The sequence below is a fragment of the Scyliorhinus torazame genome, chromosome 13 (assembly GCF_047496885.1).
Source record: "Scyliorhinus torazame isolate Kashiwa2021f chromosome 13, sScyTor2.1, whole genome shotgun sequence".
Lineage (NCBI taxonomy): Eukaryota > Metazoa > Chordata > Chondrichthyes > Carcharhiniformes > Scyliorhinidae > Scyliorhinus > Scyliorhinus torazame.
The window spans coordinates 58,703,699-58,716,325 of record NC_092719.1 but is presented as its reverse complement, the minus strand read 5'-3'; the positions used below and the strand labels follow the sequence as shown (position 1 = coordinate 58,716,325).

The 12,627-nt window shown below is 39.9% G+C and overlaps 1 protein-coding gene across 1 annotated transcript in view; it reads left to right on the top strand.

The window, feature by feature from the left end:
• LOC140387620 (uncharacterized) overlaps positions 1-12,627 on the top strand; it is a 176,173-nt gene that overhangs the window by 95,515 nt on the left and 68,031 nt on the right. The window contains exons 58-67 of the mRNA XM_072470813.1: positions 6,146-6,205; positions 6,372-6,431; positions 7,090-7,146; positions 8,390-8,449; positions 8,612-8,671; positions 9,336-9,389; positions 10,631-10,972; positions 11,200-11,256; positions 12,294-12,350; positions 12,513-12,572. Of these exons, the coding sequence (XP_072326914.1) occupies positions 6,146-6,205; positions 6,372-6,431; positions 7,090-7,146; positions 8,390-8,449; positions 8,612-8,671; positions 9,336-9,389; positions 10,631-10,972; positions 11,200-11,256; positions 12,294-12,350; positions 12,513-12,572 (867 nt within the window). The remainder of the gene's footprint in view (positions 1-6,145; positions 6,206-6,371; positions 6,432-7,089; positions 7,147-8,389; positions 8,450-8,611; positions 8,672-9,335; positions 9,390-10,630; positions 10,973-11,199; positions 11,257-12,293; positions 12,351-12,512; positions 12,573-12,627) is intronic.

Sequence of the window (12,627 nt, the reverse complement as noted above, 5' to 3'; positions counted from 1 at the left end):
CTGCACCGTTTTCCTAATAGTCGTTTTTAAAGCGCGGTTCATGCGCTCTACTCTGCTGCTGGACTGGGGGTGGAATGCTATGTGGAATTTCTGTTTATTGCCAAATATTGTCATTACATTCTGCATCACCCTGTCGGTGAAGTGGGAACCTTGATCTGACTCAATGCTGCGTGGAAGACCCCAGCACGTAAATATCTGATGGGTCAAAATTTTAACGGTGGCCTTTGCCTTGTTGGAACGAGTGGGAAATGCTTCAACCCATTTAGTGAATGTATCGATAACGACCAGAACATATTTGAAATCATTTCTGCAGGGGGGGGAGGGGACCAATGTAATCGATTTGAAGATTTGTCCAGGGGTCCCCTACAGGTCGGGTGTGTCTTAATTGTCCCTTCTTTGCATAACGATCGGGATTATTTTGAGCACAAATGATGCTATTCTCTACATAATGTGTGACATCGCTTTTCAATTCAGGCCACCAACACAGAGGTTTTAAATGGGCAATGGTAGTGTCTATTCCCTGATGTCTGTGTTGGTCATTGAACGAGTATGTTAACTGGTTTCTGTCCTGGGTGGGGACCACATAAATTACGTCCTTTAAAACTATGCTGTCCTGCATAGTGAGTGTGTCCTTCCATTTGTCTTAAGAGGCTGGGTAGGTGCTGTTTAAAACATGTTTAAGGGACTGGTCTGCCTTCTGTGCTTGGGATAAATCCTCGATATTGGTTTGGGACACCTGGAGTGCATGCATCTGTGTATTCGGGTGGTTGCCAGAAATTACCATTGCGGGCTCCAGCTTTAGCTAAGGCGCCTGGCTTGAGATTACCGGGTGGGGAAGTGCGGTGGTGACTTTTTACTTTAATGAGGCCGTATGTGTGGCCGGTTGCTTGTTTAAAGATGTGTTCCAGTACAGGGGCGGAGGGTAGGGGTTTTCCGTTGGCAGACACAAAACTACGAGCTTCCCATAGGGGAGGAATTCTGTCAAACTGTTGTAAATATACAGGCTGTCTGAGTGTATGTCCGTAGGCATTGGGAAATAGTCCGGGTGGTCAATTACATAGGCTATGGATGCGTGCTCTGCTGCTTGGGCTCCTAAATGTCCTGGTAATTTTAAAGATACCTCTTCCAGTGAATGTCCCTTGGAATCCTCCATATAAATCCCGCATCCAGTGATCCTAACAACATCCTCTACAGTGGAGGAGCCATCCACATAGATTTTAAATGTGACCCCTGAGTTTTGGGAACCTGGTTTCCCGCTGCTTACACGTGGCTGTAGTGACTTGGGAATAAAGGGTCCTGTGTGGGGTTTGGTTGTAATGATCTGGCACTCATGTGGGATCCCTGCACCTTGCAAATTGTCGGCTAAAAATGTGTGGGTCCTGGTGTGTTTAATGGAGATGTCCCTGCCTTTTAGTAATACTGACCAGCGAGCTGCTCTGACCTGGCTGGCTAAACTGTCCTTTAATCTGCCGTCTAACAAAAGCTGAGTGGGGATGTGCTCGGTGAGAATAGTGATTGGATTGAGGCCTGTAATATATGCGAAATACTGAACTGCCCAAATGACTGCAAGCAGGTGTCGTTCACAAGCAGAAAATCCCTGTTCTACAGGGTTGAAAACTCTGGAAGCATAGGCGACTGGTCCTAATCGGTCATGTCATTCCTGTAGGAGTACTGCTGATAATGTTTGGTCGGTGGTTGCTACTTCTATGGCATATAGCAAGTCAGAATTGGGAACTTGTAAAGCAGGGGCTGTTCCTAAAGAGCGCTTTAAGACCATAAGACATAGGAGCGGAAGTAAGGCCATTTGGCCCATCGAGTCCACTCCGCCATTCAATCATGGCTGATTTCAACTCCATTTACCCGCTCTCTCTCCATAGCCCTTAATTCCTCGAGAAATCAAGAATTTATCAACTTCTGTCTTAAAGACACTCAACGTCCCAGCCTCCACCGCCCTCTGTGGCAATGAATTCCACAGACCCACCACTCTCTGGCTGAAGAAATCTCTCCTCATCTCTGTTCTAAAGTGACTCCCTTTTATTCTAAGGCTGTGCCCCCGGGTCCTAGTCCCCCCTGCTAATGGAAACAACTTCCCTACATCCACCCTATCTAAGCCATTCATTATCTTGTAAGTTTCTATTAGATCTCCCAGTGCTTTAAATCATCGATGGTGTCTGTGTGCTGTGGGAGCCAATTCCAGGGGGTGTTCTTTTTCAAGAGCTTGGAGAGTGGGGCGGCTTTGATGGTAAACCCATCTATGTGATTCCTACAGCCTACTAAACCTAGGAATGGCTTTGGGAGGCTTCACAGCATTCGGATCCCTCGAAGAACAATCGGCTCAGTGGACCAAGTTCAAGCTCCACGTCTACTCCAAACTAACGGTAATCATAAATCTAATTGGAAACTATTCAAACAGCAATTCCATATCTTTCTGGAAGCACACGATTGACCAGCGCTTCTGAAGCTAGAAAAGTAGCTCTGCTTTTATCCTTTGCAGGCTTTCAAAATATACAATTCTTTAACTTATTCTGAAAGGGAGGACAAAAGCAAACTTGATGTAATAATTAGAACATTTGAAACCCATTGCAAAATGCAGAAAAATGAAATCTTTGAGAGATTCAGTTTCACCAAAAGTTTGCAAAAACATGAAGAATCATTCATCAGCTTTGTCACAGATTTAAAGTCAATAGCACAAGCCTGCAACTTTGCTGCTTTAAGAGACTCAATGCTTAGAGATCAAATTGTAAAGGGAATATGTGATGAGGGACTCAGACAACCATTATTAAAAGAGAAATATTGAACGCTGGAAATTGCGATTGAAAAGTGCATATCGCAAGAAAAAAAAAATCAGCACCTTGAATTTTCACAAAGAAAGAACGGCGAAAAAATCCCCCATGAGGCTGAGGAAGTTAAAATGGTGTCTCAGTATTCAAACCAGCTTCTTCATCACGGCACCTCCGATTCAAACAATTCCGCTCATGCGCACATCAATAAAAGACACAAACCGGCAAAATTCCGATTTGCCCATGTGCAAGAAGCCACACATGCGCAGTTGAGAAAAACCGCACTGGCTGAAGATCGATTTGCGCATGCGCAAGAATCTGTGCATGCACATTTGAAAAAGGATCGCAAACCGTCCGAAGATTGATTTGCGCATGAGCAAACGATTATTACGCGTGATGTCACGAGCGTCATGACGTCAGAAGGCTCAGACCACGCACGCCCACAGAAAGGGAAACTGCCCGAACATCACAAATAAGACTCTTAAAGGTACGAAACTCAAGTTTTTGACCTCAAAAGGCACAACATTGCCTGAATTTCAACCAGCAGTTGAAAATAATTTTCGCAGCACCCTGGAACAAGCAGTTTGCAGCATCCAAAGTGAAGAACACATTAACAAATCCAAAATTAAAGATGATTTGTTAATTGAAAGTGAAGAGCATATTAACAAATCCAAAACTAAAGAACATGATTTGTTTATTAAAGAATACTACTCAGATATGGCTGAGTTATTCAGATATGATCACCATAGCATCAGCAACACAGTTGAAAAGCTCAATGCAACTCTACTCATGGTAGATGAATCTAATACCATGATGCAATGGCAGATCGTCGATACATTGGACGACAGCAACCTGTCTAATAGCCAAGAAGAAAACAACCCCACACAGAGAGTACTGACCGACTCCGTTGAGAGAGCACTCATTGACTCCACAGAGAGAACGCTGCACAACTCCACACACAGAGTGATGAAAGACTCCACAGAGAGAGCGATACAAGCCTCCACAGAGAGCTCATTGACCAACTCCAGAATGGAAGCAATTAAAGACTCCAGAGCGAAAACCATGCATGAAGAAGACTATGAAGGTCTATCCACCTTATTTCAGCAACCAGAAGAAAATCTACACAGCCCATTTAATCAACAACAAGAAGACTATGCAGGTCTATTCACCTTACTTGAGCAACCAGAAGCAGACTATGAAAGTCTACCCAGCTCATTTGAACAACAAAAAGATGACTATGGAGGTCAATCTACCTTATTTGATGAACAACAAGAAGACAATGAATGTCCAACTACTGTATGTACGAATAGTGACACAGTGATCACAATCAGCATACACGATGTGCACGATCACAGCGAAACTGACAGATCTCAGCTTGTTTGTACAGAAGCGCTCAACAAGCAAAGTCAAACTACTCTTGAGTCCAGCGAGACCGCATCAACCTCATCTACTCTTGACAACCTACAAGAAACTGAAATCTTGATGACTTTGATTCCAGAAGATGAGCACCAAGCGATCAAAGATTTATTTTCCAAATGTTTTTTATTGAGATTTTGAATGAAGATTATTTACAGTTATGTACACAGAATAAAATATATCTACATAGAAGAGAAAAAAAACAAGAGATCAAAGATGAAGCAATTCAACCAGAAATTATTCCAGAGCGGAGCACCAAGGAATCAAAGAGGAATCAAATAAACCAGAAATGACTGATGTCGCCAAGATCAATGCAACATCAGATCATTCACACATACCTCAAGTCGATTTGCTCAATGAAACATCAGATACCACAAAGGACACTGATACCAATAACTTTGAGAATGACTCAAATTATCCACAAGGAACAGTCATTGAGCACAACAAAAATAACAACAAGAAGCACAACAAAATCAACAACAAGAACAACAACAAGAATCACAACAAAAACAGCAACAACAAGCACAACAAAAACAACAACTGGAACAACAACAAAAAAAACAAGGACAACAGAAACAACAAAAACAACAACAATGAAACAACAATCGATACAATATGGTATAACTCTGCACATAAAAGACAATGTAACAGCATAGTCCAAAACAATAGGAAGAGTACAAACATAACATGGCATGACAACAAATCTCACAAATTCATATTTGCTTTTCAACAAGCAAGCAAACCAGTTTTCAAGGCAGATGACATACAGAATCGATATCGCAAGCACAGACAAAAGTCCAGGTCAGACAACAAAGGTGATATACAGAATCAATACCGTAAGTACAGGTAAAAAAATCCAGGTCAGACAACAAAAGTGAATCGACCATTCGAACGCCTCATGATGACTTATTTGTTACTTAAACACAAAAACACTTATGACGTTCACAAAGACATTGAAATATCAGCCACTTCAACAACAAAAGAATAAAGAAATTCAAACAACTAAATTCATGGTTTTCTTTAATTGTCAATGTCGTCACAACTTGTACAAATATACATTTCATCATGTTTTGTACAATTTTCTTTCGAACACTACAGAAAGTATGCAAAAGAAAAAAAGGTGGATGTAGTAATCTGCATATCTTTTTTTAATATAAATTTAGAGTACCCAATTATTATTTTTTCCAATTAAGGGCCAATTTAGCGTTTAGTGTGGCCAATCCACACTGCACATCATTGGGGTAAAACCCACGTAGACAGGGGGAGAATGTGCAACTCCACACAGACAGTGACCCAGGGCCAGGATTCGAACCCGAGTCCTCAGGGCTGTAGGCAACAGTGCTAACCACTGTACCACGTTTGATCTGCATATCTGTATATATACAAGGGGTTAATTTATAGATGTAATAATCAAGTAATCACTTGAGGGCAGCACTAGAGACAGGTATGAATAGACAGACTGAAGCTAGAATCAGTCTCTTTACAAGGACAGGGGCCAGGGACCACAATAAGCAGACAAAGACAGCTCAGCACAGGTGTAGCAAATCATAAGTATTTCTTATTATAATTTTGTTTATGTAACATCTAGATTAAGCATTGGAGAGTGAACAAGCTCACAGTTAACTAATCAAAGTTATTCAATAAAGTATTTGCTCTCATTGGAAGACTACGAGTGTCAATCACTATCGAGTTAAGGATCATCCTGGAAGAAGCAAGTGAGAAAGACATGTAGCTCAAAGCAATACAATACTACTATCAAAAATAGTAATATAATAGTCGACACTTACGTTTCAATGGAAATGGCTGAAAATTTACCAAAATCTGAATCATAAATTAGATTTGTGAATATCACTGTTACCCCAAGATCAATGGAATTGTTTTATGGTCAAACTCAATGACAATATCAAGGTGCCTACGTTGTGGTGATTTTCATTATTGTTCTTCTTCAGAAGGTGTCACCACATCTGTGAAACCATCTACAACTGGGACCGCTCCTGGCACCACACCGGGTGAGTAACAGCTTCTTTTGATAAACAGCAACAAGGCCAGGAAACAAGTGGATGTTCTATCTCAACATACTTTTTTATCAAACCCAATAAAATAAATCGTGCAGTGGAACACTATTTGCTTTTATGTTGTACTGCATTGGATTTGATTGTGTTTCTTATTCTTCAGGAGTGACCACTACAACAGTGACACCAACAACAACCAGCTCTACTACCATCTCCACACCGGGTGAGTGATGGCATCTTTTAATATACAGTATTAATATTTTGTTTCAACAACTTTCAGACAGTGGAAGGACACCAACTCATACTTGTTGATATTTACTCCATAACAATTAGAGTAATTGGTTGATAAACTGACCTAATCAAATGAAGCTCAATCACACACTGCATATGAGTAAAATTATTCTTCTCCATATTTCTGTATGCACCGTTCTCTCCCAGAATTTACTTGCTTACCATTGTTTTCTGAACCTTTTCCGAAACCGAGGCCTGGCATTTGAATAAATTAGGAATTGTTCATTGTCTTTTGATGATGATCTGCAGGATCTTTTTCTATTTCAGTAGTTTCCAAAACATACCTCCACAAAAGATGTTCCTCTGCGCATCATGTGATTGTTAATATTCTTGCATTAGTTTCTTTCACCCAGTAATTTAAAATTGTCTTTTTGACCCGAGAAAAATATGCAAAAGTTGATTTGTCTTTCTCCTAATTAAATTTGCTCCATTATATTCCAACATAATTAAGTGCATCAGTAAATCTAGTCATTGCGTTTCATAAATTTGTTGTCTTATTGTCAATTAAATAACCTGAAGCTGGAATTCGGTTAAAGAGCTGGATTTCCAGTTAGAGAGCAATAATTTGTAATATTTTTCTTCTCCTATAGAAACAACAACTGGAACAAAAATAACACCAACTGTGCCCACAGCCAGTTCTACAACTGGTGAGTGAGGATTTTTCTCAGTATCATTCCTCTCACATTTTAGACAGTCCCTCATGTTCAAGGTTGACTTGCTTCTATTCCAGTTCGAGGAATTCTGGAATTGCAGAAAAGTGCAAAGCAGTATCTGCACATTCTGTGAAATGAAGGCCAGTTGTTGCTTCGAGAGAAACGTAGATTACTTGTTTGTAATTTTGTGCACTGTTTCTTGAAACTCTAATCTGTCTCTGTGAAAAAGGTACTCCATATGTTACTCATTTTGGTCAATCAGAGGCCAAGAGGTCCCATGAATCGACAGGGATATTAAGGTCACATGGGATAGTCTGAGGAAATCCCTAAAATGTTTCAGCTGTCCCCTTGGGGGTTTCCTACTACAACCGAATTCTGGGTCGGTCAGTTGTTTTGTGAGCCACGCGTCAGCTCAAGAAATGCCATTACCGACCCAGAAGAGCTCATTACGTCTAATTGTTGACTCAGAGCTGAACATATTGGCTTGGGAAAGGATGCTGCTGTTGGAGCAACTTTCTTGCCACCAGAGTGAGAGGCTTTTACAAATACAACCATTGTAACTGTTCTCCAGTGCTTTGAGGTGGCTGCTGTAAATTGTCCAAGTTGATGAAGCATAAAAGAGACAGCCACTACTGCCTGTTAAACCATGTCCGGAGCGTCACGTTTCTCACACTGGACCTAAAATACTCTTTTCAAATACTTATACAAGTGTGCCTTGATCTAAACAGGTACAAACAATGCTCGTTATGTCCTGTTGCCTTCAGGCCATTCTTTTGGGTGGGATTGATTGAAAAATTCAGCATTCACAATCTGCATCTAATGGCGCTTTCACAATCTCAAAACTGGTGTTGGGAAGAATCCACCCCTCGGAGATATTCCTAATCGGAAGATTCAAATTTTTAATGGTTAAACAGCTATAACTGTAAATTTGGTCCCTTCTTCACACTTCTGTCTTCTTTAGTTGCAACTTATTCTCACACATATTTTCATTACAATTTACCTCCTGTAAAAAAACACAATATGTTCTTCATGCTGATGTCACAGACTTTTGAATGGATTTGGAATGATTTTGAAATAGTGTCAAAGTTTTTCCATAGAGAGCATGCTGCAGTTATTCATGTTTTAGTTCTTTATCATCAAAAGTGACAATTGTAACTTATCAAATGTTCAAAATCTAGCACGATATAATGATGCCTACGTTGTGGTGGTGTATTTCATTATTGTTCTTCTTCTTCAGAAGGAGTCACCACATCCGTGAAACCATCTACAACCGGGACCACTCCTGGCACCACACCGGGTAAGTAATAGCTTCTTTTGATAAACAGTTAGAGCTAGAACAAGTGGATAATCTATTCTAACATCAATTTGCAGCAAACTCAATAAAATAAATCGTGCAGTGGAACACTATTTGCTTTTATGTTATACTGCATTGGATTTGATGAATTTTTTTATTCTTCAGAAGTGACCACTACAACAGTGACACCAACAACAACCAGCTCCACTACCATCTCCACACCTGGTGAGTAATATACAGCAACCGAACCTGTGACACAAACTGTTTTGTTTCAACAACTTTCAGACAGTGGAAGGATTCTAACTCATACTTTTTGATATTTAATCCATAACACTCAAGAGTGAACTGGTTGATAAACAGACCAAATCAAATGAAGCTCAATAAGACGCTGCACATGAGGAAAAGTATTCCTCTCCATATTTCTGTAAGCACCGTTCTTTCATAGATCTTACTTTCTCATCATTGTTTTCTGAGCCTTTTCCAAAACGGTAGCCATGCATTTGAATGAATTAGGAATTGTTCATTGTCTTTTGATGATGATCAGCAGGATCTTTTTCTATTTCAGTAGTTTCCAAAACATACCTTCACAAAAGACGTTCCTCTGAGCACTCTGTGATTGTTAATATTCTTGCATTATTTTCTTTCACCCAGTAACTTAAAATTCTCTTTTGGAACCAAGACAAATATGCAAAAGTTGATTTGTCTTTCTCCTTTTTAAATTTGATCCATTACACTCCAATATAATTCAGCCTGTCGGTAGACCAAGTCAATACTTTTCTTAGTCTTGTTGTCTGATTGTCAATTAAATAGCCGAGAGCTGGGATTCTGTTAAAGAGCTGGTTTTCCAGCCAGATTGCAGTGATTTTGAATATTTTTTCTTTTCCATCAGAAACAACAACTGTAACAAAAATAACAACTGTGTCCACGGCCAGCTCTACAACAGGTAAGTGTGGATTTTTTTCAGTATCATTCCTCTCATCGTTTAGCCATTCCCTCGTGTTCAAGGATGACTTGCTTCCATTCCAGTTTGAGGAGTTCTGAAATGGCAGAAAAGTCCAATGCACCATCTGCACATTCTGTAACATGGAGGTCAGATGTTGCTTTGAGAGACATGTAGATTACTTGTTTGGTAGTTTGTGCGCTGCTTCTGATAACTCGATTCTCTCTCTGTGACAAAGGTCATCTATATGTTACCCATTTTTGTCAATCAGAGGCCAAGAAGTCCCATGAATCGACAGGGATATTTATGGTCATGTGGGATAGTCTAAGGAATTCACTGAAATGTTTCAGCCGTCCTCCTAGAGGTTTCCTGCTACAACAGAGTTCTCGGTCGGGCAGTTGCTTTGTGAGCCACATGTCAAGTCAAGAAATGCCATTACCGACCCAGCGGGGCTCATTAACTGTAATTGTCATCTCAGAGCTGAACATATTGGCTTGGGAGAGTATGCAGCTGTTGAAGCTACTTTCTTGACACCATATTGAGAGGCTTTTGCAAATCTTCCCGTGTTGTAGTTCTCCAGTGCCTTGAGGTAGCTGCTATAAATTGTCCAAGTTGACGAACCATAAAAGTGTCAGTCACTACTGCCTGGTACACCAAGTCCTTAGCATCACGATTCTCATACTGGGTCCAAAATACTCTTTTCAAATATAAGTGTGCCTTAATAGGTACAGAAAATGCTCATTATGTCCTGTTGGCTACAGGCCATTCATTTCACTGGGATTATTTGAAAAATTCAACATTCTCAATCTGCACGTTCACAATCTCAAAAACGGTGTTGGGAAAAATGCTCCCCTCAGAGATTTTCCGAATCGGAAGAATCAAATTGTTAATGTTTCAACAGCTTTAACTGTAACTTACGTCCCTTCTGCCCACTTCTTTGTTGCTTTTTATTCTCATACATATTTTCATTACAATTTACCAACCTGTAAAAAGCGCAATATGTTCTTTATGCTGATGTCACAGGCCGCAGACTTTTCAATGGCAACAGAATGATCTCCAAATAGTGTCAAAGTTTTTCCTTTGATATCGTGCTGATGTTATTCATGTTTTATTTCTTGAAAATGAAAAATTATAATTGTAACTTTTCAAATATTGTCTTGCTGTTCTCACATGTAAAATTCCCATTTGTGGCTAGTTCATGAGTTTCTCATATATTCTCCTACATTTCACCTTTTCCCTGACAGAGGTTTTATGCCTTGGCTACTGGTCACCCTGGTTAAATGAAAATACACCTTCTGAGGTCAGCCCAGGCGATTCTGAATTATTGGATTCCAAAGATACTAAATACTGTGACTACCCTTCTGAAGTAATCACAAACATTCAGTGTCAATTTGTTGATCAACCTGAGAGACCATTTAGTGATTCACAAGACAATGTGACTTGCGACAAAGTCAAAGGGCTCACCTGTGTCGTCTCCAGAACAGCTCTGGAGAAGGAAAGGATTTGTTCTGATTACCAAGTTCGTGTTTGCTGTGAGCCAGTAACACCAGTGACCACGACAACCACCAAAACAACGTCTACTTCTGGTAAGTATGAAATGTACCAACGTGGTAATTATATTTTCTGTTTAAACCAAACCCGATGAACAAAATTAAGCAAATGAAGAAATCATAAAAGCTACAGTGTAGCTGTAGTCACCAATTTCCCAGAGATTTCTTCCTTTATATCTATAATGTAACCCAGTTGTAAAATTCTCAATACTTTCGGATGTGGAATTGGAATTTGCTGGTTTTGATTGTTATTTCCTTGTCAGCAGTGCCACCAACTACACAGGAAATAACTACTACTCCTGGTAAAACTACGACAACAGGTAAATAGTGTCACCTTTCAATATTCACCAAGTCTGTTAACACCGGCAAGCTATTCTCATTTGCAGATTACAAGAAATGTTGGTCCATTCGTTCAGTCTTGGCCACACTTACTTTTCAATGGAATTGGGTGCAAATTTACCAAAATGTATTGTGAACATTACTTTTACCCCATGATCAATGTGATTGTTATATTGTCAAATTCCAGCACAGTATAATGGTGCCTACATTGTGGTGGTTGTAGTGATCTGTACATCTGAACATACACCAGGGATCACAGCACAGATGTAACAGCCACAGCATCACTAGAGGGCAGCATCAGAGACGGATATAAAGGGTCCAGCCCAAGGGAGGATCCGCCTCTTTAAGAAGCACAGGGCTAGTGAGCAGCAGCAGACAGAGACAGCTCAGCATAGGCAGTTTACCTTAGCTTCACTGGTCGTACCTCTTGACTGTATTATATGTAGTTAAGCTCTGGAAACAGAACAAACCCACTGAATAAATTATTTGTGCTAACTGGAAGTCTACAATCTTTATTCAGATTTCGAGATTAACATAGTGGTGATTTTCGCCATTCTTTTGGGCTGGGATAATTTGAAAAATCCAGCATTCACAATCTGCATCTAATGGCACTTTCACAAGCTCAAAACTGGTGTTGGGAAGAATCCACCCCTCGGAGATATTCCTAATCAGAAGAATCAAATTTGTAATGGTTCAACAGCTGTAACTGTAAATTAAGTCCCTTCTTCACTCTTCTGTCTTCTTAGTTGCTACTTATTCTTACACACATTTTCATTACAATTTACCACCTTGTAAAAAAACACAATATGTCCTTCATGCTGATGTCACAGACTTTTGAATGGCATTAGAATGATTTTGAAATATTGTCAACGTTTTTCCATTGATAGCATGATGATGGTTTAGTTTTTTTATCATCAAAAGTGACAATTGTAACTTTTCCAATGTTCAAACTCTCGCACTATATAATGGCGCCTACGTTGTGGTGGTGTTTTTCATCATTGTTCTTCTTCTTCAGAAGGAGTCACCACATCCGTGAAACCATCTACAATTGGGACCACTCCTGGCACCACACCGGGTGAGTAACAGCTTCTTTTGATAAACAGTTAGAGCTAGAACAAGTGGATGCTCTATTTTAACATCATTTTGCAGCAAACCCAATAAAATAAATCGTGCAGTGGAACACTATTTGCTTTTATGTTGTACTGAATTGTATTTGATTGTATTTTTTATTCTTCAGAAGTGACCACTACAACAGTGACACCAACAACAACCAGATCCACTACCATCTCCACACCGGGTGAGTGATGGCTTTGTTAATGTACAGTAACCGGACCAGTGACACAATCTGCTTT